This window comes from Oxyura jamaicensis, chromosome 9 (assembly GCF_011077185.1).
Source record: "Oxyura jamaicensis isolate SHBP4307 breed ruddy duck chromosome 9, BPBGC_Ojam_1.0, whole genome shotgun sequence".
In the NCBI taxonomy this organism is placed as follows: Eukaryota; Metazoa; Chordata; class Aves; order Anseriformes; family Anatidae; genus Oxyura; species Oxyura jamaicensis.
The window spans coordinates 21,988,383-22,015,828 of record NC_048901.1 but is presented as its reverse complement, the minus strand read 5'-3'; the positions used below and the strand labels follow the sequence as shown (position 1 = coordinate 22,015,828).

The 27,446-nt window shown below is 37.2% G+C and overlaps 1 protein-coding gene across 15 annotated transcripts; it reads right to left on the bottom strand.

Annotated features, from left to right (window-relative positions):
• Positions 1-123: 123 nt before the first annotated feature.
• Positions 124-27,446, bottom strand: ZBBX (zinc finger B-box domain containing). Of its 15 annotated transcripts, none has more exons than XM_035335038.1 (21): positions 27,245-27,445; positions 21,713-21,848; positions 21,183-21,274; positions 19,986-20,073; positions 19,035-19,148; positions 17,150-17,243; positions 14,822-14,870; positions 14,559-14,668; positions 11,178-11,345; positions 10,546-10,720; positions 9,259-9,379; positions 8,618-8,751; positions 8,287-8,390; positions 7,909-8,015; positions 6,766-6,935; positions 5,949-6,196; positions 5,034-5,193; positions 4,322-4,477; positions 2,408-2,644; positions 906-1,044; positions 124-340 (listed from the first exon to the last, which is right to left on the bottom strand). In XM_035335038.1, the coding sequence occupies exons 4-21, from the start codon at positions 20,051-20,053 to the stop codon at positions 265-267; spliced, it is 2,430 nt and encodes an 809-aa protein (XP_035190929.1). In that variant the 5' UTR covers positions 20,054-20,073; positions 21,183-21,274; positions 21,713-21,848; positions 27,245-27,445; the 3' UTR covers positions 124-264. The 15 variants fall into 15 exon arrangements, with proteins under 15 accessions (XP_035190929.1, XP_035190936.1, XP_035190931.1 ...); XM_035335045.1 differs by having other exon boundaries at positions 19,986-20,068; XM_035335040.1 differs by having other exon boundaries at positions 21,183-21,271.

Sequence of the window (27,446 nt, the reverse complement as noted above, 5' to 3'; positions counted from 1 at the left end):
CCCTAAACCTTTTGATACAACAGAGATGCAGCAAGTTCAACACTAGAATAATAAATAGTACAAGACTTAAGTTTTCTATTATTCTGTTACTTTGTCATACCAGGAAAAAGAGCCAAAACCAAGTGATTTTTAACATTTTTTATTCACAGCTTTACGAAATAATCTTTAATAAATAATATCAGCAGCATTCAAGATACCTCTCTGTCTGCTTCCTGATTTCGTACGATATGCAAAGATAAAAATTACATTAAATTCTTTGCATGTTCACTTTAATGCAAGAACCTGTCGTTTATCCTCCAGAATTTCTTCCTTATCATCCATTTGGCCTTCATCACAGCCCCTTAAAAGAAGTACACAACAGTGATTATCAGCAGCTCAAATTCCTCAAGCTAGTCTAGCTAAAGCCATACAGACATGTTCAAATACACAGAACTAAAAGGCAGAAAAATAGTTTTTACTGTATACATACAAGTATACATAACTGCAAACTACTATATTCATTATTTCCCCCTCAGCTTTTATCACACATATTTTCACCTCTTAAAAAAGAAGGTAAAAGAACACTGTCACTATTATGCCTAGGTACAGAAATCTCATGTCCTAGGATAGGCAAATTAGGAAAGCAAGCTTCTTCTCAGAAAACATTTCAGTGACCTAATTTCTCAGAATTTTCAGAAATCACCAAATTTATCATTTAGGGTCTCAGCAACAAAATATATCACTGTACTCTTAATTTGAGAGTACTGACTTAAAACACCAGGATACAAAATAGATCACGTTAACATTTGTAAACAGGATAGAAAGTAAAATCAGAAAGTTAAGACTTTATTTCAGTACTGGCAATATGTTTGGCATATTAACCCTTTTACAGTACCATAAAAACATACTTGGGGAGTTTAACTTACCCAGACATATCATCTCTGTTGTGGTCTTTTAGTTCCAAGTTTTTATGGAAATTTGTAACATTTCCATGTATCTTCCTCAAGTATATGCTAGAAGAGGTTACATCTTCAGAAATTAAGCTGTAAAGTTTTTCTTGTGAACCTGAAATATTTTCAATTATTTCAGTAACAAATATGAACAAAAAATGCAGTATCTATACTACCAAGTTTAAAGAATTTCACAGTATCAACAAAAATTTGACATTAGAAGTGTCAGAAAAACCTGTAGCTGGTGAAGGATGTCACTACAAGCCCTCAAATAGATTAGGACATTTTATTATAAGGTTCCTGTAACTATCAGAAGTAATAGAGAGGGTAATATTCACTTAGAGAATAGAGAGTAATATTCACTTGCAATTACACTACTATTTTTCCAGCTAGCCCTAAGTTTCTACTATAAGCTTCTAAATAAGTGAAGGGTATTTCAAGAAAGTGGAATGAAAAGGCAGAGAAAGACTGGAACAGTAACTACAAAGTTATTAACTTCCTTCCTATGCTGCTCTGAGTGCATTCAGCATGCATCTTCATTCTTCAAGTATTAACATGATAAAATCTCCCAGAAAACATAGGTCTGATGAATACTTAGCAAACAAAGAAGGACAGCTGAAATGTGGTAATTGGAAGATTGAGTAAAGAGCTGTGTGAAAAAAATATACAGCAAAACATAAGGTAAAAACGTTTTGAAACTCTGGAATGCCGAGTTCTGGTTACTGAAGATGCTTCAAAGCCAGGAACTGCCAATATAAAAGCACTGCAGCAACTAAGAAGGGATGGACCATGTTACGGCCTAAGAAATGGAGTTCTTCAAGGCTGCTTATGGCACAAAGTGTCTTAGATACTTGAATCATCTCCTCATTGAGATGGAACAGAAAAATCTCAACTATTTTTTTCCTCTATTCAAAGAACAACAGTCACTCTTTTGACTGATTCTGTTTGACTGTAACCACTGACCTTGCCCCTTCTGTAGGAAGGAGAAAACATTTTAAAAGACAGAGGTTGCTGAGTCAAATCCAAAATGAGACATGGTATCAGGTCTATAATGCATTATTAGTGGCATTTCTCATCAGGACTCATTTATAAAATTTTGAGCCCATCTTTCCCCCTTCCAGCTTCCCTTGCATCAAAACAGCTTCTACCACCACCTATGGTGTCCATCGCTAAATACCAAAGGAAAGGATACTTATTTAAAAGAAATCCATGCTCTGAAAGAGTACCTATCATATTCTGTAGATTTCTCCAACAAAATTGAGGAAAGAAGAAAAAAAAAAAAAAAAAGAAAGCTGCATGGAACAGTTTGCTTCTACTAAATTAAGGGTAGGTGGAAGTATGATCAAAAAGAAAGAAATCTTCAATTACATATGTCCTGATATCAGTTAGATCTAGTAACAACAAAATAAATAGCTACTTGTTCTCATTATGTAACTTACAAACATAAAAAGGGAAAAAAAGGCAATATTGCCGCTTACTTGCATAACTTTGTAATTCTTTTTCCAGAGTAAGTAGGGCTTCTTGGTCAGCGATATACTTCCAGTGATCCTCATCTTGCTTAGTTACATCAGTGCACTCATGCTTTGGTATCTCGGTATCAACTCTAAACGTATGCACAGGTGAACTCTTTGGTCTTGGCTGAATGCTTTTTGGACGATTTCTAGTCAGGTTATGCTGTAGCATATCTGCCGACTGGGGTCTTTGGGAATCATTCCCTGAAATCCCACAAAGTCACAACTTTCAACAAATCGCTATGTAAATGTCATTTTACCCAACATACAAAGGCATAGATGAAGATATAAAAATCACCTAAAATCAAAACATTCACCACAGAGCAAGCTTCTAATTTTATTTACATATTTAAATAAGCAGATCAGAAGTCCACACAGGAAAACATTTGCTGAAATCTTGCAAAAGAAAATTTCACTCCAATCACTTTTTAAATTCTTAAATTATTTTAATCAGTATTTTAAAAACCACAAAATGAAGAAAAAGAGGCATAATTTTCCTCTCATATTTAAAACAATGTTTCATAATAACACTCATAAAAGCTCAAAGATTTAGATATGCAGATTGTCACTGAAAAAGAGAACTTCTGTTACGATAGGTGTTACAAGTGTGCCTTGTTTGCAACTGCTGGTTACGTTGTCAATGTATTAGAAACCACGTTTGACATTGCATTTAATTTTGTAATATTATCAATGCTTAACTAAAACAGTTGTTTTAATGAGTGAAATATGACTTATATCATCAGAAGAAAGGCAAGAACAGTTATGAACAGCCAGTACGGACAAATATCAAACTGTACTTCTTTCTAGGTGGAACAAATCAGTCTGATATTTCCGTGACTGTTCATATTCTGCTCATTTAAATCAATGCAAGACTGTGAAGAACATTTATAAAAGAAAAACGTTATACAAGTATTGGTTAATGTCTTTATATTAGCAGCTGAATCCAACATGGTGATTTAAATATCTGCCAAAAATCCAGAATGCTCACAATATTAATGGTTTGTTGTTTGTTTTTTTGTTTTTATTCAGCATATGGAACAAAAAGTCACCTCTCAGTTCCACATCTCTAAACACAAAAACAGGGGCATACATTCTCTTCCGGCCCCCCCCCCCCCTCTAAGTTATGTGTTACTATCAATCTCCTAATGGAGCTTTGTGAGGAATGTTTTCTGAATATTTGGTATAGAGACAAATATTGATGAAGTTTTGATAGTTAAATCTTTGGTACAAAGGTTTCTTTAACAAAGTTAAATTCCTGCAGAAGCGTCATTATAAGTTTTCAAATGATTTCATCAGTTTTGTAAGACTTCTCACACTTTGCACTACATTCAGTAGGGGGAGAGCACAACAGACATTATGGTATATAATGGAGAGGAAGACACAAGCTCTATCAAACACAAGTTATAGGCATGACTTCTTTTAAATAATACAGCTGAAGAAAGCAGATCTTCAAATATTTGTTTTCATCTCTGGGAAGAAGCGATTTGCTTACCAGGCCCGACCACAGCCATATCTGCTTAATGGTGGTGCATTATGGGGAGTCACATACTGCACACGGACAGTCGCATGCTGTTTTACAGATTTACGTTATTTCAGAGAAAACAACAGGAAGATGAAGATTCTGTGCTGTCAGATTCTTCCTTATCAGTTGTTGCCATTCAAAAGACAAATTAAAAATGGACAGGTTCCAAAAGCATTTGTTATACAAAAACATTAAAATCCTAACAGAGAAGGAGTCAATGCTGCAACTCCCATCTTACAGGCATGGGCACCTAAACTGAACAGATCACTAAACCATATTCTTTGCTTAAAATAAACAAGGTTACAAACATCCTTAAAAATAAACCTACTAAAGTAGGGCCTCGTATTTATTATCCTTACCTGAGTATGATCTGCACACTACCATCAGGGGAGAAATTCTGTTTTGAGTCTCAAGACCACTTGAAGGTCTATTCAATTGACTTTCTATGACACCTTGAACTACAGAGTCATCAGCATATTCACTTAAGCTCCTGTCAGCATACCACTTCTTATGTCCTGAAATTAAGAAGTATTAGAGGAAAATCTTTGTTGATTTTGTGTTTACACATATTTACTGTTACGGTATTTGCTGCATTTAATTTCTGTGATTTAAAGAAGTCATGCGCCAAGTTTTCTGCACATAATATAATCAAGCATATAACAAAAATAATTTTTAAATTTAAGTGATATACTAAATCAAATTAATACTCACGTTCGCCAATCACGTCACATGTTATTTCATATACCATTAGAAGCAACAGAATAACAATGGCTTTTGGTGATGTATATTATGAACAAGGAAAAGCAGAAATTTCCAGAAAAACTGGAACCAAATTTTCAGGTGATACAGAGAAGGATATAAATGTATGGTTCTAAATTAATGTGATTTAATAGTGAATAGTGGTGGTGAATTTGTTTTATCTTTTCACACCACCAGTTGTGCGTGCTGGCATAATTGTTATTCCAAAGTGACTTCTAAAAGTTAGCTGGATCCAAGTTACGTAAAGTGAGGGGTGTCTTCCAGTGGCAGTGACAAATAAGTATTGTGTTTGAGGATTTCATATGCCATTACCTGGAAATGGGATACTCCTGTTCGTAGGGCTGGAGTCAGCACACAGTGAGGAACTTGCTTCCAGCATTACTTGTTTAGGGTTTACACCTACCACAAAGAAACCTTCAAGTCCCCGATACTTTGTGGAAGCAGATTTCTGTATTCTGGCTACATCCTGTAACTTGAATAAAACACAAACAGATTAGAAACAGGAAAGGCTTCATAAGTTGCCCTGGCAAATTTATATTAATAAAATGCTCATTTCATAAAACTTGGAATGATGCTGATAGCCTAGTGTAATGGATATTCAAAAGGTTTTACATGATATAATGCTTTCAAATCCTGTAAGCTTCCATTGCTAACTTTTGCAAGAGTCTGAGCCTGCTCTTCTGTTGATTGACTGTGGACATCAGAAGTGCCTCTTCTTTGATTGTTAACAAACATCTTTGCGAACATCAGCTAAAGCAATACTTCCTAACAGTGACTCCACATATAACGTTCCAACTTTCACCATAGTGTTTTTCTTTCCACTTTTTTTTTTTAACTGAAATAACATTTTGAATATTTTAGATAAGTTTATCGACCTTGACACTAACACTGGAAGGGCTATCGTATCTTCTCAGAGAAGCCCTTTAAAAAAAAGGTATCAACAGAAGACTGACAACACAAAGCAGAAGGTATGAAAGCCTCCATCCCCTCAGATGAAATATGGGAGGCAATAACAATCCTCTAATGAAAACTATACTGTTGGTTGCTTTGAGGGATTTTCTGGAGGAAAATGGGAAATAGAGGTAGAGTATTTTGTGGTAACTATATATTTATCACTGTCTCTCAACTGATTCAGCAAAAGGGTATGTTGCTCACAATAACCTGGGAAAGTAGATTAAGCTACAGTTTATCTTTAAATATCTTTAATTGCTAAGTATAACATTTTACCGCTGAGGACGTTGTAATTATAGGCATGACTAAACTCTGGCTATTGCAGTCACCATCCAGTTCTTGTGAATCTTTATCATTTTTCTGCAATTGTATCTCAAAGAGATAATTGTTGCTCATTAGTTCACTAGGGTCAGAGGTCTTCTCAGGTAGTTTACAGGAGCTGAGTGATCTTCCCACAGTCTTTAGTTCGATAGTGTCCTTTTGTTCTGCATTTCTTTCAAGAACGCTGCAGACAAACATTTTTTCTACAAGAGTAGAAACAAAATTATGCTTTTTTTAAATGGAAATTGCTATGAATTACAATCTGCAAGTCTACTGTATTTTATGAAATTAAAACATGAAACCTCCATTCAAGTTTTACATTTTAATTTTCATATGGCTTTCATTATGGCATAAAATAAAAAGAATGATTAACATTCATCACTTCCTGATTGATTTCCTGAGATGCTAACATACACAGACCAGACTTACCAGGTAGCAGGACCTGTTCCATACCTAATGCATATGTTCCTGTTCATTATTGTCCATGAAAAGAGTAGATACTGATAATACTCTTACCATATTTCCAACTACTCTATGATAATACCTTTTACAGTTAGAATTATAGTCTAGGTAGAGTCAACACAAGAACTGCAATAATAGCAAGTTTGTAATATTTCTTTAAAAATTGGAATAATGGTTTGAAATACATTTTATTAGATGGTGCATAATTCTACATACCATTTTTCTTTGTTTATACAAGACATAGCCATTTTACTTTTTGTCCTGTGACCAAATAGTGATTTATATAGTAAAAATAGCTTTCAAAATTTACCTTGCAAAATTTCTTTAGAAGAAACAGGATTTCTGTCAAGAGGAAGATGTAGAAGATACGGAGTGTCAGCTGTGGCACTTAAATGACTTGATGACTTTCTCATTGTACCCACAGTTTCTTCCAGCAAAAGGTCTAGTACTGTGTTGTTTTGACCTGCAACTGCTGGAAAACTTTGAAACAGATGAAGCAGGAAAGATCAGAAGAGTAAATTATAATATAGCACATCTTATCATGAATATATTTTGGCATGTCAGAAGAATCATATGTATCATTTAAAATCACAGTCATTATTAGGGCTCTGAGTTTCATCAGGAATTACAAAATTGGTTACACGAGTAATCTTAAAAGCGCCTAACACTGACCTGTTACATATTTCCCTGCATGTAATCCCTGCTCCTACTTAGTTAAGAGCATACAAAAGAGTCATTCCACCTTTAATTCAAACATATGAAGGAATACATCTAAGATGGTTTAACATTTGCAGTGATCAAGCAAATAAAATAAAGACATTTCAAAGTGATACATCTCCAGTTATGGACAGTTAATAGTAGAGTCATCATATCATTAGGTCACTCAAATGACAAGAAAACTGAGAGAGTAGATTTAAATTAGATAATAGGAAGCAATTCTTTACCATGAGGGAGGGGAGGCACTGGAATAGGTTGCCCAGAGAAGTTGTAGATGTCCCATCCCTGGACGTGTAAAAGGCCAGACTGGATGGGGCTTTGGGCAGTCTGACCTAGAGGAAGCTGTCCCTGCCAATGGCAGAGGAGTGGAACTGGATGGGATTTAAGGTCCCTTCCAATCCAAACCAGTCTGTGATGCTATGAAATGGAGGCAGAGGTGGGGAGAACAACATTCAAGGACAACAGAAAGCATTCAGACATTATCTTGGAAGAAATGTAAAGGAAGGGAAAGTAGTAACTGACAGTGTCATGACACTGCCAAAGACTATGTCTTGTGATGAGGATGAGCAGACATATTTTAACCATGCTTTAAAACAATTTACAGTCAAGGATTCTCCCCATTCATATTAAGTATGATTGTCTGCAAAGAAAAGAGCCTGTTATTTAGGAATATAACTAAATCAGAAGTTAGGATTACTTCCTTTTCTTTTCCAAATAATCTCTGTGTTTCTCATACCTTTCAAACTCTTTGAGTGCTTCAGTTTTTCTTTGGTTATTCATTTCTATAGCCCCAGCTTCCGTCACCAAAAAGTTACATGATTCTTCCAAGCCCGTGCAATAAGACTAAGTTAAACAAAGTATATTCAGCAATTGATTATAGTTACACAAAGGAATATGAACTCAAGTGATTAAAAGTGTATAGTTTTTTTTTTTTAATATAATTTCTATACATTAAGAGTCCATGGACACAAAATTATTGTAAAAGGGACCAAGTATATATATATTATTTTTTAAAAAATTAGAAATTATTTAACTGCTGTTAAATTTTTAATAGATCAATACTAAAACCATTTAAGATCACTCTGAAGATTCATGAAGTTCTTTACATACTTACATCATCAAGAAATTCAATTTTCAGAGTGGGCTCTGCAGTTTCAGGAGCAGTTTCGGGTACCTGCTCTCTAAATACAGATGTCCAGTATCTCTTCACCTCTTCAACTATGAAATATAATTAATTTGATGCATTTTATTTTTTCTCACATATGATACACTTATAAAAAGGCAAACCTTTTATTTAGCTACTTTCTTTGCTATTGTTACTTTCTTTTTTTTTTAAGGTAGAAAGGGCTTAAGTACGTAACTGTTCAGAAATCATACTCAAAAAAAATCCCCGCCCAAATATTTAATAGTTAGTTTAAATTAAAACAAAAAAAAAACTATTACACCTGTTAAATCATTGACATCAGAATCATCATCTCCTTTTTCGCCTCCTCCAGTCACAGCCTGATGTGACACAGCCTGCGTTTGCATAGGCCTTAAATCTTTAATGCAACTACCAGATATTTCATCAACAGCAGTTCTAAAAAACAAAACAAAACAACAACAACAACACAGTCTTAAAAGTCTTTTTATGTCATTAAAGAAAATCCACACTATTTACGGCATCGGTATTTACCACTGTAAAAAGCAGCAACTCCTTATTTCAGTGAAATCAGTGCAATGACCTCACACCTCAGGGTCAAACAAAGTAACTCTGCTACATTTATAGAAGTATCATGAAGATCGTACTTCTTTTTCTCCATAAAACTCCTGTTGCAGAAACAGGCTTCCAAATATCATTATTGCTCTTCAAATTCTACAACAAACTGATAGCAGAGAGAATCTCTCCAAATACTCCCTCTGCTGTAATTCTGAAATGCAAAGTCATCAACTCTGGCTATAATGATTAGTTTTTAAAATCAAGTACTATGTCACCTTAATTAACTCTTGGTAATATAGGTAATATTAAAAAGTTTCAATGTAATTTTGTTAATGCTATAAAGCGTTTCTGACTAGTGAAGACTAGCACCAGCAATTTCTACAATACCTTCTGTATTTCTTAAGCAGGAGTTTCTCCATGTAGCTCAGGCCACCATCCTTGAATTGAATTTGGACACTTTCTTTCACAGTAGTAAGATTGGTCTGTACCTCGCAAATTCCCACAGACTCTAGTAGAATTATTAAAAAAAAGCAGTTCAGATTTATAAACTTGCTATTTAGATACATTATTTTTGAACAAATGTCACATTAGTAGCTAATGCCTAGCTAAGTCTTTGCATAATTCTAAAATCTAAAGTGTCAGGATAATTCTAGTAGACAAAAAGAAACAGGGAGTTTTGAGTCACATAAATAATTTGCAAACTTGTTTGGATTTCCTGGATTCAGCTGGAAAGAATTCACAAACTGTCAGAATCTGTGGAAAATATGGTCTTTGCTTAGATTTAGATAGGACCCAGCTTCTCCTTTTATGACTAAAAAGTCAGTAAATAAATTTCAAGATACACAAATATTCCACAGATAAGCAGCAACATATGCAAGAATTCCTTGCACCTAATGATATATAACACTTTTCTCATTGCACCTGTAAATCCTTTGACATATACGATTGCCTTTAATTCACAGAAATCTACTTTCTAGATGCATGAGATCTTAAAAATCATATTTACACAATTCATTTAGCACTGGCAGTAGCCAGTAAAACCTCATTCCTTGCAACTTTGCATATAAAGGAAGACTACTACAAACTGGGGAAAGCCAAAACAGGGCAGGGGGAACAACAGTATTGTGTATTTTTATACAAAAATACACAAAGAATGAAGACAAATTGCACAAATCAAATCAGACAAGAGTTATTTTGTATTTTTCAATGCATACTTGAAGTGATTGCATCTTTTCACTGGAACAAAGAAATATTAGGAGCCCGTGGAATGTAAACAGCAAATGTACTTTGATACAACATACAAAGTCCCAAGCCATGCACATTTTTTGTCTTAATTAAAAGTGTGGATTTACGGTTTGGCATTAGCATTCACATTAAACTCTTAAATGGGAAAAAAATGCTATAGAAAAGTATAGACGCAGATTGAACAATCTGGCCAAGGTAACAGTTAATTACAAAAATTCTGATAAAACACCAACCTGTACATTATTAAAAAAAAAAAAAAAAGCCTTCAGAGGTTGATGATAATTTATAACAAAATGCAGAGAAAAAAAAATTAAAAAGAAACATTTACTATTCTAACAGAACACTGTCTTCACTAACTAAACTATCTGCTAACTCACCAAAATGGCCGCTCATGTTTTTAATGTGCAATTAAAATAGAAAAAATCATACCTGATAGGACCTCACCAGCATGCTGTTCTTTTCTGTGATCACAACTACCATTTCTCCATTGAATCAAAGCATCCTGAAAACACTTCGCAGATTCCTCCTCATTAAATGTACCATTTAATAATAACCCTTTGTCCTGATCGTCAAGGCCTGTCCAGGCTGATTCCGAGAAGAGTTCCTAAATCAGTTCCACAACATATTTAATACAGCACTTCTGATGATAATCCCCTCCCCAGTCACATAACAGCAACAACATTTTTTATTATCAGCTATGGAAATGTTTTCTGGCCTTAGTTTAGCTGCCCTGGTAATCAGAGCTACTCAATTTTCAAGTGATCTTGCTCATGACTGAATTGTAATGTTCTATCGAGAGCAAAAAAATAAAAGTTGGTATAAGCACACAAAAATATATATTTAAATACTCTTAGTAGGCAGAAAGCAATAGTCATAGATAGCCCACATCCTATGTATAGGACAGGTATTATGCTGAGAGACAGAAATAGAAGTTAACAGACTGAGCAAGTCTGATAGCCTGATCCCTCATTTGGTACAATGTGAGAAACCTAAGCCACTCTGTGTAAGATGTCACAAACATTAAGAATACTTTTATTCCTTGTTTCTGAACTGTGTAGTACCTCAGCACTGCTTACTGACACTGGCAAAGATGAAAATTTGTTTGAAGTGACCTGATGTTTGCAGTTTACTTTCTTCTCCTCATGATTAATTTTAGATTCATTCAGATTTCCTTCATTGGTGAAGTGATGGACAACTTCCAAGTTTCCAAAATGCATATTGGCTTCTGTCTGTTAACATTATGAAACCTTTAATTTAATATAAATATACTCAAAGTTTCCACCAAAGAGCAAAATAGAAAGTAGCATGAGCAAGACAACTGCATATAGAAAATAGAATGATGGCAACACAAACACATTCATTTTAATAATCCCAGTGCAAACGTGTGAACAAAACTCAATAACCTGAATACTCCACTGGGTACGACACAGGACAAACCAACTGGAATATCAATTCGTACTTAAAAGTCCAGGAAAGTCCTAACTATGAAGAACTAGATAACTGACTAAAAATAGCTACAGATCAAGACTAATAGTTTTACTCCACTGGAACTTCACTGACGTGCAACCTATACTAGAACAACAACAACAACAAAATTACTGTTAACATGTAATATGAAGATTTTGATTACCAACTCTTAAATGATTATCAAGCCGGAATGAAAATTATTTTATGTCAATCCTTTCTGTATGCCCCCTACACACAGAGAAAAGCCACAAGGGAAGATAATTTGTCTATGAAGTCCTCGAGCATGGCACACACTCTTACCACCAAAACACACAGAAGAGGTACAGGCAGAAGGTTTAATCTGAAAGAGTCAGAGATGTCAAGCAGTTATTGCAAAACTAGAATTTACTCACATCTTCTCATTTCCACCTACTCTACACTATAATCGACACAGCAACTTTGCAATTGCTGGTTACGCATTAAATGGTACTTGTGACATACCAGTGAGCATGCCAGGACACTAACTGCTTCAAATAGCTGTTACTTTTTTCCTTTTGCAGTCTCCCTCTGTTTCTTTCAAAAAAGAAGCTGGAATTTGCAATTTGCAAGAATTGCAAAGCTGATTTTAGAGAATCCTTACAAAGCTTATTTGTTTTGGCCTCATGTTAAACCGCCCAGCAGCTGAACTCAGATGCTAATTTTCTCCCACTATGATGCCAAACCAACACAGGTGTCAAATACATCAACTCCCAAAGCAGCAATCAGGAAGGGGACAGGAAAGAATGAGAAGCAGCAGCAAGGGGACCCATCAAGAAATTTAGAAAACACTACTCTAGATTCTCACTAGACTGCCTTTAAATTTTCTGCTGTGTAATTTCTCTAAAAACATCCAATATTCCTCACTCATACAGCTAAAATTCTAGATTAATAATCGCAGAATCTCACTTAGACTGCAATAATCTTTCTTCCAAATAATAATAATCCTAAAGAGTCTGCCTTTAAGTATGTGTGGTGAAATATTTTTATAACTCAGTATAACGTGTCATGCCAAAAAGATTATTTATTGCTGGCACTTCTATACTCAGTAGATGTTGTAACCTTCTGTAACTGCCTTAAATTCCACCTGAATTTTTTTCTATCAAATGATGTAATCTTTCTTCTAAAGTACTGTAAGCAAGTATCCTTTTGACAGGGATGTATTTATCAAACCAATAACTGATAATTTATTGCATTACTGAAAGGACTGCCTCTCTAGGAAGGAGGAATAAAATGATCAAATTTTAGAGGAATAACAGGACTCTATATTGAGTGACATTATTGAAAAGCAAAATCTGCCTTCATGAAAACCTCATCTAGTACAACAGAAAGAGTTAAATTGACTTGCACTCAGTCAAGACCCTACCAACATTTTCTCTATTTTTGTTAGCTTTTGTTCTCACAGTAAAGTAACCTTGATTCTTTCTAATGACAGTTTAACTATGAAAGTCACTAGTATAAGAAAGTCACATTCAACAGCGGCAAAATAATGCCTCTGTAACCAGAGGTGTGATAAAAAAACCACCTTGCTATCCACCTGCTTTGTCTTCAAAGCTAGTGGTAGCACAGGAAACTTTCAGGGATCAGGAGCTAAGCACTCTGAAGCACAGCTCCAGGTGAATTTAGGGAGGCGGGAAAAGCAAGCAGTAGTTTAACTCATCCCAGAAGCAAGGATTTGTAGCCCAGCGACTACTTCGAATATTTGTGAGGTGGAAGAGCCACTGCCTCAGAAACATACAAACACACACAGACAGGCCCAGCGCCTGGGCGGGCCGGGCCGGGGCCTGCCCGGCGGCGGCAGCAGCGTGGAGCCGCAGCGGCCCCTGGCGGCCCGGCCCGGCCCCGCGGCCCCTGAGGGAGCCCGAGGGGGCTGGGGGCAGCCGGAGCCGGCCGGCTCCCCACACACCTGGCCGCAGTTCGTGGCTGAGAGGGGGAACGGGGAAGGGGAATCAGTCCAAGAATCCAAGGGAGCAAAACGCAGGTGGCTTTGGTGCGCGGTGATCTTCACGGGGATTTAAAATCCACACGTGTTTTTTTTTTTTTACCAAAGGGAAGCGAAAAAATGGCCTTTTTCTTTTGAACTAGCAGCTCCAACGGTTTTAATTTGCCATAAAAGTGATTCAAATTTACCATAGCATGTATTACATGGAAAAAAATAAAATAAAATAAATAAATAAAATAAAATAAAATGTACTACATTCGTTAAAAAAAAAAAAAGTGTAATTTCCTCATTCAACAATAGATCTATTTCTACAAACTACTTCAGAATTGAATAATTGAATAGTAAGGGACTATCTTATATTTTAGAGGCTAGGCTTTCTATGTACACTTGCTAAGAAGCAAACTCTCTTATTAAATATAAATCACCTCATACTCAATAATACTAATTTCCACTGTAACATAGCCAGAAAATAACAACTCAGAAAGCAGCCAGAATTAACCGCTTGCCCTGATGCTTATCAAAGTACTTAAAATTACAGAGTGTGCACAGACTATTCAATTTGCCCTATTTGCCTGTAACCCTACAGCTTATTTTAAGCACATGGTGGAGGTCTTAGTCTTCTTCAGCTACATTCACATGCTGGGCCAATTAATAAAAATACAACTTAAAGAAACTCCCTGTTAAAAAACAGATAACAGTACCATAGTACAAGCACATTGTACAGAAAAGCTAGCACACACAACACTAACATAACATTTAGACTTGCCCTTGTGTTTTAGATGTACACATATGTATTTTCATACACAGGTCCTTTCATGAAGGAGCCTGGAAGTGAATCCCACATCAGATGACTTGTCTCTGTAGACCACATACAGTTTACAGCTTAGAAAAATCCAAGATAATTCATTTTGCTATGTATTATACTATATTTATATTATGTCTGGATACCACTATACAGCTATTATGTATACTCTGTAGCAACAGAATATAGTGTGTAATTTTTATACCATTTACTTACCAGCAGCGCGCTCTTAGTTTCACATTGTCCACATGCTAGCTCCTTCACTTCAGATTTTTCATGAGGTACAGAATTTGACATTTCATGCTTAAATGGTTCTTTCACTGGCTCTGGAGAATGGAGAATGGAGAATGGAGAATGGAGAAAGAAAGAAAGAAAGATTCCACTCTCTGATTTCCTCCTTATTGCTCAGTTGCAACAACCTCCTAGAACCAAACACTATCAGAATTTTGTGAGTTTTAATTTAACAAAGATGCCTTTACCTTTCATCTGATCTTTCAGAATTTGCAACTTCACTTTTCCTGAAGAAACCTATATGAAAAAATATTTACATACATACACATAAATGCTAAGGTATTAGAGTACGAATATTTTAAAAAAAAAAGCTTAAGGTGCTAATGAATATGAATACATGTATAACTTACAAAGGTAAAATTTTACTGTTTCTAGAAAAATAGCTAGGCATGTATTATTTACTAGGTACATAGCAAGTGTCTTCCACGTGTACGGACCTGCAGAACTTTCATAACTATAGTGACCTAACCTCAAAATTCAACCAGTGAAATAATCTGCGCAGACTGAAAATCTGTACAGCCATTTGCACATACACCTACCTACAGATCTTGGGGTCCAGAAGGGAGGAATTAGATGGTTTTCATTCTGCTTCCCTTCATCATCCTTCCAGGATCTTGCAACCCAGCAACAGATCATTTTCAACATTTTTTTTTTTTTCCTCCAGACAGTCCACACTGCACCCTCACCCCTCTACCCCCACCCCCCTGCGAATCTGCAGGCATTTTAATTTTGAAAATTTTGCCTCTTCTCCTTTGCCAACACAGCTGAAATCTGAAGTCTTTGAAGTAGTAACAGCTATAAGCTACTTGTCTCAGAGAAGTGGAAGGAGAAAGAGGTGGGTTAAAGAAAACCCTTTCATTCCGGTCCCCTCTCTTCTACTCAGAGGCAAGTAGGCAATTTTATTGAAATTGAGTGCGTTGGCTGAAAAAGACCTTCATACCAAACTGCTGCTGCTTCAAAAGACTTCAAATAGCAACTGTGATGGCTTAGTCTGAAGTTGTCATTGTCTGCTTTTCTTTTTAGACTTGCACAAGTTTCATTTCAGCCAGTTTTGAATGCTCTCTCTTAATTAACAGCTCCCATTTCACTATAACATACATAGCATAGCTTCCAGAAAAAAAAATAAAAATAAAAATCTTAAAGCTCTCATTTTATGTCCCATTCAGACGTATTTGTGCCTCTTCAGACACATCAATGTCTGCTAAAGGAAATAGGAAGTATCTCTAAATTGAAGTAGTTTGGACTGGAAATCTACAGATTTTTCACACTAATTCAGGGAATGAGTAAAAACCATCAGTTCTGTTATCATAATTGGTATTTTAACAGCATTCATGAACATTGTTTGATCGTGGATGTACCTAATGCTTGCTTCCAGGATGTATAAAGCTTCAAGGACAAAAGCCTAAGCTATTAAAGTGATGATTTTATTTCACCACAGAAGGAAATATTGAGACTAGGTTATTGCAGTTTGAAATGATAACACTGTCTGAAAGTCTGTTTATAATCTTGACCAACTTTAATCACTTTCAGCTCAAGTTTCTTAAGACACATCTGCTTTATGCTTATGTTTGGAGAGTTTCTGCAAAATTGCCCTGGTCATTTTAAAATTGAAATAAGGAAATACCCAATTTTGTACATATAAAAAAGCAAACGTCTTTCAATGGCTGACTAGAAAAGTTCTACATCCCTCTCTTCAGGGCCGAGCAAGGAACTCATAGAGCAAGACTCCATCAACAAATTTAATCCGCATTTCCAAACAGTCAGAAGAATCCAGTCTTAGTTGGCCCATGTTAAAAAGAATGCTTCAGAGATCTGGTTAGCCTGCACTTGACCCATTAGCATCAGTCCTCATGGGAGAAATGTAGGAATCCTCCCACGTACTATGGGCCACATTACAAGTTGTGTTCTCCTTCCGTGCTTACTGAGAAGGAAGAAATGCAGAAGCATCTTAAGATCTTAGGACATACAGAAGTGGAAAAGAAAAAAAAAAAAAAAAAAAAAATTAAAAATGAAATGCATTCCACTATGCCATTCATATGACAGTACTCAGTGACTGAGGAAAAGAAAAAAATGTACCTGTAGTATTTTTAAATATGGTGTGTCTTTCTCACAGTTAATATCTGTGAAGATCGTAAACTTGTGCTCAAAACTTCACATGGAATCTTTTATTACAGATTCATAACAGACACTAGACAAGGCCTAATTAATTTGAAAGACAGGCTCCCGATGACTTCCACCAGTACCAAATTAAACTCTTACAATAGCAAATAATCATTACTTCTACCAATTCAGTATCTATTACAATAAAAAAACAACAGATCACCAAACAGAACTTGATGTTCCTCCAGCTCAAAGGGAAACATAAGATTGGCATGGAAAAATAAACAGCTACAAATTCTACTCAGAATTGCTCAATCTTTTTATTTTTACAGTATTTAAAATTACCATATTTTGTAGCATGAATTTTCTAAATCTTCTTTTTAGCTTTATCTGCAAACATACTAATAGCTTATTACCTTATTATTTTTTTCTTTGCTTTGTGACAAAAGTCGGGCTTGGATGGTCATTGGTCCTGCCTGTCCAGATTTCCAGTGGTAAGCGCTTGATTTCCTATGAAGCAAGGCAAGAAAGAGTTTACTCAGCATGTCTTCTGGAAACAAGAGAAGCATATACATTTTCTTCTGGGATTTTAAGTAAGAACAGAGCAGCACAAAAAACACTGGTCTATATGGTCACCAATTACCCATAACACAAGCCCCTCCCTTCCACTGAATTTTAACTGATGAATAAACATGTAACAGAAGTGCGTTTTAGGTAAGTCTTCATTATCGCAATTTACCCTAGGGCATTCATCCAGCACAGCTAAAACACAACATCTTTTAACAAGCCATGCATACACACCTAAAATACAGATTTCAGGGAATGTCAGTTTAGATATTAACTACTATGACTAACATGGAAGACAGCGGGGAAGAATTTAAGACTAAGGGAGATCAGATGGTATTTTTCAGCTTTAGCACACTGTTGCATAAAGGATGTTAGGACAAGTTCACACACAGAGATTTATTAGCAGACTCCATAGTTGACGGCAGCCACCGACTCTAATAGTGAAGGTTACTTTGGGAACATATTACATATATTTATATATATAAATATATATATGTATATATATTTAAAAAGGGAGATGAAAAAGGACAGGGAAAACTTTCTTTGGGGGCCAGCCGAGAAGAGCAGCAACAAGGTCCCCAGAGGAACTGGTCGTGAGGGTGTTGATTATTTTCAGCCTGCTTTTTCCTACTACTATATACTTTTCATCATTCCCATTTACAAGGCTATTTACGCTGTAGTATGCTAGCTGAGCAGAAGTTCTGCACATTCATGGGTTTTTAAGCTTCTATGCAGATACACTACCGCATAATATTTCTCAGGTATTTAAATGACTATTATCTACTTTGTTTTGCACTGTGTTTGGTTTCCTGTAAAATAATAATAATAACAAAGCATACAAAACAAGAAGGCAAACTTATGGAGGGAAATGGAACAATCTTCTCACTTGTGGTGCAAATGCCAATGATTCCTATTATTTGAACTCATCGTAACAACACCATCAGGGTTTGCAGGTACAAGGCCAGGAGAACAATATGGGGAAAAACAATGCCATGCACTATCTGGAAAACTCTGCCTCGACAGCTTCATTAAAAGCTAACAGAGCTGCCAAAAGCAAGTCTTTAGTGTTACCAAGACTAAGGCACTAAGGTACCCAAGGCACTGTGCAACAGTAGGTGTGTCTCCAGGGTCAAAATACATCAGGAAGAAATACAAAGAAGCAGAAGCAGATGTTGCAGAGATTTGCTAACATTTAGAGTGCACCAGTAACACAGCCAAAACTTAAAACTTCCACCCTAGCACTCACATCATTACGTTATGCTTACTTTCTGAGCCATGTTTTCCATCACACAGAAAACAGCTTTCCGAGAAGCTACACGGATGCATGCAAAACAGGATTAAGCAATATTAAGAACAGGATCCTCTCCAGAAATGTCAAAAGACAGGAACAGTGCAAGAGCAACTACTTTTTGTCTCCTCCTTTAAAACTACGTTGACAAATCCAATGGGACATGGAAAAAAGAAAAGAGAATAAATGTGGAAAAGGGATCTCTGCCTCTGAAGGAACATCCCTGTTGGGAATTTGTTAATTTACTTCTAAAAAAAAAAATCAGAGTTTCACATGGGAGTTTAAAAACAAGAAAGCCATAGGATAGCAAGTTTATCACTAAGGAGAAAGATTGGAGAGAGGAGACTAAACACCATTGTGAATTCTATACTTTGCAAAAGATCTCTCTGGGCCATGGGAGAGATGCAAAGGGAGCATCCCATTTTTTAAACAGAAATTTCACCTACTTTCTCTCTTCTTTTTCTCTGCTCATGTTGGATTGCAGTTGCCGTAATTTCTTCTCCATCTCTTTATTCTCCATTTCTAACTGCACCTTCTCCAACCGCAATTCTCTAACAGTTCTAGAGAAGTTAAAATGATAAATTATGCAATTGAAATTATGTGAAAGACTGTAAGATAGCTGAAAGAGTTTAAAGCAGCAAGACAAAAAAAAAATAAAAAATTGTCATTATCGGCAGGTCGCCCTTCTGACTGAAAAGAACTGTGGAAAATGAACCGCAGGTCAGGCGCAAACTCCTTGCACCCAAGAATACCTCATCAGAGTATTGCCCCCAGGGTATTGCCCTTCATCTAGCTAGGACCTCTACAGTTCAATGGCACAGTCATCCTATTTGACAGGCAAGCTAAGCTTCTGCCAAGTTCCATGCCCTCACAATACAGCTATAAGAACAGAAAGATCATACGGCAAAACCCACACTGTTATAAAGATATTTGTGGTTTGTTGGTGTTTGTTCTGGTTGTTTCTGTTTTGGTTTTTTCAGTTGGTTTTCACAGCGATAATGGCTACTCCAGTATAAGCTTATTGTGCCAATGTAAAACTGATGTAATTGTGTCTGTATTCAGAAAGATTTGGTGCTTAATGATGATGAAATAAACTATCCCAGTGAATGCTTTATTACTATTTGTTTATATATGTTAGCAGACAGTCGTAAAACCGATAACTTACTCAGAAAGTAGATTAAAGCCTAAGAAAGAAGAAAGGCTCAAGTGTAAAAGCATAGGGAAAATGCCAGGAGTGAAACATAAGTGAAATTTGTGAAGACTGCATGATCAAGTTTATGTTTTAATGATAATTCTTTGTGCTCCTACACAAATAAGTTCTTCTACTTATGCTTCATTAAAACGTATTGAAAATGCTGAAACAATATCTCTATCATATTCAGATAAAATCCACTTACTTTGCTTTTAATCTCACTGAGGTTCCACTTTTTGAACCTGGGAGTATTACAAAACCATTGCTGTTCATGATTCCCAGTACAATCTATTCTGAGAGAGAGAGAAAATTTGGATGATCTACAGTTAGCAATCCGTTGAAATGGGAATTTGATTGAAATTAAAATGGTAAAAATTTGTTACAAAGCCAAGAAGTATTAATACACAGAAAGAGAGAAACAAAGAGTTTAATGGTTTATATGAAATGTCAGTAAAAACCTAAACCAACTCTAGAGTAAATCTAACTGAAAGAAAATTTTTTATTACATTTATGGTACCAGGGAAAATATTTACTTGTCTGTTTCTTTTGGGCAATTCCCTAAAGTTCAAAGAAAGCAACTTAATATTAAACAAAATCCAGCTTTCTTTAACCAGACCCATAGAAAGCACAGAGAAGGAGAAAATAGTAACAATGGCTACAAAACCATCTCATCTGATTTGGAATGACAAATATCTTCAGCCCTATACAAATTGATTCAAAATAGCATAATAACTTGCAGAGCAGGCAGAGTTATTACCTACTCTCAAAATTTCAAGACAGTGATGTTTTAAAGATATTTTTTCCCCCAAGGTTGTAAAATACTCTTCCAACAAGCAAGTCTATACAGCAAGGAGTCCAAAACAAAGCTTAATATCCATACCCTCCCTGCACTAGAATGTTTGCAGTTTAACTAGTACAGGCTAAGTAGGCTGCTGGAAGAAACATGCCAACACTCAATTTCAAGCACAGTGGCAAAGTCCAGAGACTTCCAGCTGACAGGCCATTTGGAAACTGTTCTTAACGGTTGGCTAACAGATTCCAGCTGAAAGCAAGACTTAAATGAAGAGTGGAGAAGATTAGTATTTGAAACATATCAAATGTATAACTGAGCTCAAGAGCAAAAGTTCAGCAGTATGTTCACACCTGAACCTGAAAGTGGCCATTAGTGGCCATGCACACAACACCCCCATTCATGAAGCAAAATGCACATCGATAGCGTATAACATAGGTTGAAAACATCTGGTGGAACCTAAACAATGATGTTCAGCCCAGACAAAGTGGCAGATGTGCTCACAAAACATGTTTCTTACTGTGTTGGAAAAAGCAAGCACTTCCTTCTTCCCCGTCATTTCAAAACAATTATTCTTTTATTATACTGTAAGATAAAATGAGATTCTGTTACCTTAGAACAGAAGGTTCTTCCAGTGTGCTAGCAGGACTAGTGCATCTAGACAGGCAGGATAACGCTCTGGTTTTGATGTAGCCTGAAGACTACTGAAAAGTAAAAATTGAGGTAAATTACTGGGGCTAGCTTAACAAGCTCAAGGAGGGAAAGTAGTTAACTCATGTCATGAGCATGATTTCTATAAACTTTAACATGTTCCATTGTAAGAACATTTAAAGAGGTAACTTTAAAGATTTGATAGTGTCAGACAGAAAACAATCCACAAAGTTTCAAGAATATAGTAATACTGGGTGGAAATAAAAGCATGAAGTTATTGGTAACAGGTGTCATGGACAGACAGCAGGTGATCATAAACCTAAATTGTTCCAAGAAAATACATGAACTCATTTAACCATTATTAAATATCAGTCAAATATAATAGCAAATGCAACCCTGATGTTCATGAGAACAGCTGTTAAACATTGAATGTTACGGTCTCAATGTAAGAGTCTGAAAGTTAAACGTGCACCATTCGGGGAAATGCGCACCTCCTTAAGCTTGTAGGACGTCCTTAAGTACCCATGCGATGGGCTGTGAGGACTGCCAGAGAACTCCACTCTGAAAGCAAGTTAAGTATTTTTGTAGAAAACCCAAACTGTAACTCCTCATAAACCAAACCAGTGCCTGCAAACAACGTTGTAATTCAAAAACAGATGAGACTTCCCTTTTTCTGAGAGGTTGTTGCCTGCCTATGGATCCCTTCTTTCTAACACATAAAACACTTTTTTAGTGAGGCAGAGAGTAAAGCAACTCATCAGTGCAGATAAATCAAGCAGTAAATATCCACATCCTTTCTGCCTGCTCTTGCACACACTCCGGTACTCAAATTTCATAATTCTAGCAGATTCCTCTGTGCTGCTAACTGATATGCAGCACAACTGAAGAAAGCAAAAACTGGTGCTTCTGCTAAACGAAGTTTAAGGCTGCAAAGCTAAATGAACACAAACACCATCTACCCGGTATCTCAGCTTAGCTCAAATTTCTCCCTAATCAAATGATAGCTTTATAGCTTAAAAGAGCTAAAAATTACTGTAGTTAATTTCAAACTACATGAGTTTAACTACAGCAGACTAAATTCCTACAGCTTTCTCATCTCAATAAACCCATAAAATCCGAGAGGATTTTACATGTGTACAGTATATGTAATAACTTGCATCTAATTATCATACCCATGAACACGGATTTCATGCCAGACTGAGTCCTGGCCACTTACCAGTAATTCAAACTTAACTATTCTTCATTTATTTTGAAAAATTCTTAATGTAACCAAGATTCTGTCTAGCATCACTCGTCAGCCACCCCTTTGAAGTTAACGTTATCACACAGTGGAAAGGTGTCACAGGGACTGAGAAGCATACACCTGAGAAGCGAGTACCACCTGTGGTGTATCTTCACCGTTTAAGCAAAGAACTGTTATTTCAACTTTATTCTAATTCCACATACAGACCATGCTAACAGAAGAGTCTCTCCATGCAGTCTTCTCAAAAAAGAAAAAAAAAAGAAAAAAAGCACAGAGGCAGAGAGGGCATTTCATGATAACCACCTTCTCATCAGTGTCACAGAGCCCCAGTAAGGGCCCCGTGGGGTCCTTACTGAGCGGGGACAGCACAGGTGGATGAGGGGATGGAGGGCAGCACTTGCCTTGACCAGACTGGAGGCTCTGCCAAGCGAGGCTGTTACCAAACCTGTTGCCAAAACAGCGGCCTTCCTTCTTTGCTCGTTTATTTCGCTACCGGTGGCTCTGGGGTTTGTTTGTCGTCCCACCCTCGAAGCAAGGAAGGAGCACACAGCCGCAGCCCTGACCCACGGCCAGGACACCGGGCCCTGCCCCGACACAGGCTGGGCTCCCCGGCCCACAGCTCCCTCCCCGGTGGCCCGGCCCGGCCCGGCCCGGCCCGGTCCCGGCCCCGTCGCCGTTGCCCTGGCAGCGGGACGCGCGGAGGAGGAGAGTCCATTCGGCGCTGGGGCTGAAGGGGATTGCGGGGAGAGCCTACAGCCTGCAGGGGTGGGCAGGCGGGGCCGCGCTGAGCGGAAGGTGTCCGCCCCTCGTCAGGGGCTGGGGAAAGGCTGTGAGGCCCTGCACCTCTGCTATTACCGATGGGGACGCGCTGGGTTTTAGATAAAGTTACACTCAGGGCCAGCGCTGTGAGCTCGCCCATCTGTCAGCCACCCGTCCGCAGCCTGAGCCATCCAGCCCTGCTGGTATTTCCATAGGGAACTCCAGAGCTGGAAGCCCCAGCCGCTGAAGAGCAGTGCCCAACCCTTGTGACACAGATCATAGAATCCTAGAATCATTAAGGTTGGAAAAGACCTCCGAGATCAGCTGGTCCAAGCATTGCCCTATTACCAATGCCACCCACTAAATGGTGTCCCTAAGCACTAGGCCCAACCTTTCCTTGAATACCCCCAGGGACAGTGACTCTACCACTTCCCTGGGCAACCTGTTCCAATGCCTGACCACTGTTTTTGAGAACAAATGTTCTAATTTCCAACCTAGGTGTCTGGGCCTCTCAACTTCCCACCCAGGTGGGCTTAAATTTGGCCCTCAGGGTCCTCTCACATCAAGTAAACCCAGTGCCGGCGGTGGCGCACACAGTGGCCACCAGGCCCAAGAGCAAGGCCCACCAAGAACCCTGAGCCACAATAATACTTTTATAGCACTTCTATCCTCTGACTTTACAAGTTTTCAGGACATACTTTCTTCACATTTTTCCCCACAGGTGCAGAGGTTTCTATTCGGTAAAAACAGCAGTATGTGGCAGGTGTTTTTTACACCATTGAATGAGGTGATATTTGTATTACCTGCCTTCCTCCAAGCAGAAGTGGTAACTTTAGGTACCCTAAAAAACTTGGCAGCACTGGAATTGTATCTGACACAGACTTTCCCTGGGGCAGGGATATATGGCTGTGCCACAAAAGGAGGCTGCATCCTCTCCACAACATCCGTACTGTTTCTGCCACAAGTATTCCCATCTCATTCCAACCGTGATACCCTAGGCCCCATCAAAACATGCCTCATTTATGTTTGAATGTGGGCTCTTCCATGTTTTCATTCAAAATTATTGTTTATTTAGAACTTCCTCTCTAGAAGAATTGATATACGCTTCCTGCTGATTAGCTCCATACTATAAGCAGCTAAATCTAAATCAACCTAGAGCTTCTACGAACTTTTCATACAAGTTGTCCCATTAGCAGGACCCAGAGAGCTATAGGGCTTGCTTGAGACATTTAACTTTTGGGGAAAGTTCTGTCTATGCACACACATCCCGTAGATCTGTGCAGCCCTGACATCACGACTTAGATATTCCAGACCAGGAATTTATGTATCTGCCAGTAAGCAATAACCCCCGAACCATCCCCTGCAGGGATACCTAGAATATATGACAGGATAATCATGTTTTAATCAATCATGTCTTCCAGTTTATTTGCTTTGAGTCTAGCCCTTCCAATATTGGTGGCTAGACCATTATTTATAATGGATGCTCCTTTAGGGGAAAAACAAACAAACAAACAAACAAAAAAAACAGTCTTTACAGAAAAGCTGGCATTTCAAGGAAAAAAAAAAAAAAAAAAAAAAAAAAAAAAAAAAAATAATTATTATCCAAGCCAACCTTTAATAATTAAAAACTACTATCTGTTTGAAATTTATGTACTCTGAGCTGTACTTCATCTGGAGAATTTGCATTTGTCCCATATGTAGTCAAGCTAGGAGGCACAAAATAAGTTACACAGTTTTTCTTGACTGTATAATCTGTCTGGCAGTAATTTTCCTTCATCATCTTGGTTACAGTACAGTTTTCAAGATTTTACTCTGACAGGCAATTTGCGTTGAGAGCCTGTGGAAACACATACGGATTTTTTGTTCTTGAGAAGGAATCATAGTTTGCATAATATGTGTAAATTTAAAAATATGTCCTAATACTCTCTTCTTTGAAACAAATTTGGAGGTGTTTTCTGTTTCACCAAGGATGTTTTGATGAAAAAGTACAAATAAATTGATAGTCATTTTAAAAAATAATTTCAAACTATGCAAACTGTAACCAGTTTAGGCTCTGTTATGACTGTGCAGAGCAGGTGTTTCCAGTGCAATATATATCATTAGCAATAGCTGATGTGTATTCTGGACCATATTTGGAGCACATTTGTAGCATTTAAACACATTTTTTCCTGTAGTAAAATCCTAAGTAGCCACCTAAATACAGTTCTTCATATCACATCTATAATGATGTCTTTCAGTAGCCTGTACACGAGACACTTAATGTTATTCTAGATGAATTATGTCTGAATCACTGTTACAATGCACAGGACTACTTTTGATTTCAAAGTTTCCACTCGGAAAAAATGCAAAACTTTCAGTTTATATGTAAGATAACTTTCTGCAGAAAAATTGGCATTTGATTTCCAAGATTTAAATGATTCATACTGACTTTGTGGGCTTTGGATCAAGTACTTTAGCTGGAAGAGTATCAAGAGCCTGTTTTGTATGAGACTTGGACCATTAGATTTACATAGATGGAAGATGAAGTAATGCAGAATTTGATGCTGGCATTCTACATATCAACATAATTATAATTAGATTATTTACATTTCAGCCATTTTATGTGTCTTCCCCGGTGTTCAGTTCTATACTTTGTTTTACATACTTAGATCTGATTTTCATAATCAAACATCATTTCATATCTTTGCATTCAACTTTTACAAATGCAGATCACATACAGTAAAGGAGTGGATGCATAGAGTCACTCAGAGTCACTTTTTTTGGAACTAAACATAAAGTTTATAAGGAAAAAAAAAAAAAAAAAAAAAAAAACTGAAATTCAACTAAAATCCATCTGGTGGAGTTGTGCTATAAGTTATAAACCTCCTCTGTTTCTTAAGGCTCTGCCTGTTGCCATTATCTACCTTTGTACCCATACCGATCTTCTCAACAAGCAAAACCAGATTTGATAACTTTGGAGGTTTTGTCTATTCAATCCATATTAAAATATTTTGGGACAGTTTATTTGAAACTCTGTATTTAGAAAGAACACCTAAACACTCTATTAGAAAGAACACCTGAACACAGAGGCAAAATAACCTTACCAAGATTGCCATTCAAGGTAATCCACATTCCTATTTTGATTTGCAATCCCTTACATTTATTTCAGTTTCAGTTTCAAACAAAATCAAATAATGTTTACTCGTGATGTGGAATAATTGGAAGCAGCTTTCACTAGATCATGACTGAGGAAACTGAAGTCATTTTTTAAATGGATTTCCCCCGTAGTTTTAGGTAGGGTACATAGGGCTTAGCACTCTCTTTACAGAGGCAGAAAGAGCTGGAAGACACATGGTAAATAAAGTAAGAAAGTCTGTTCGGTTCAGTACTGGGCATCTTACACATTGCTAAAAACCAGTTTTTTGGACCTTCAGAGTCAGCTCTCTGTGTCACGTTGTCTGACCACATTTCCATACCGTGAATAAGGCTCAGCCCTTGAGACAGATGAATATTAAATGGTTTATGGCCCTCAGGCTTGATTTGTCCGATTTTACTTCCACCCAGCCTCCTGCCGTTCTCGGAGGAGATGAGTCACTGCGTGCAGCTGCACACCAGTACGGAGAGGTGGGCTGCAGGGGGGAGCTGCCAGAGGAGAAGAGGAGGCTCCACTCCAGGAAAGGTCCCCTCCTCATCCCGCCTGCCTAGCACCGTATGCCTACAGCAGAGACTGATAACAACATAGGAGACACTGCCTTCTGTGAAGGAGAGGTCCCAAACCCAAGATTTCAGCAGGCCTGCTGTGCTAGGGAGCGATAAGTTAGGTTAATACTGGAAATGAAGAAAATACATTTTTTTTTTCTTTTTTTTTTCTGAAGATCCTTTTCCACAAGCATTCTTGTAGTTCAAATCCCAGTTTCATGAACCAAAAGCTAGTTTTAAAATCTCATATACCAATATTTGCAGGAAATGAACTTTAAATTTGCTCTGGAACAGCTTAGTCTCATGACCAGGCAAGAAATAGAAATAATATTGTTTTATTTACCTGACCATGCACTGCTTATACACTTCCAATAAAAGCAGAGTATTTTCAGTCTTCAGGAGGAGATCACAGTAGTTAACAGTTGTGAATTACTTGCTCCACTTTGTCATATAGCAAGAGCCGTGTTTTTCCCCTTCCTCCACCACTGCACCATTTTGGGCTGCAGGTAGATGCATGGAATGAAAGATGGCAACCAACCAGCTGT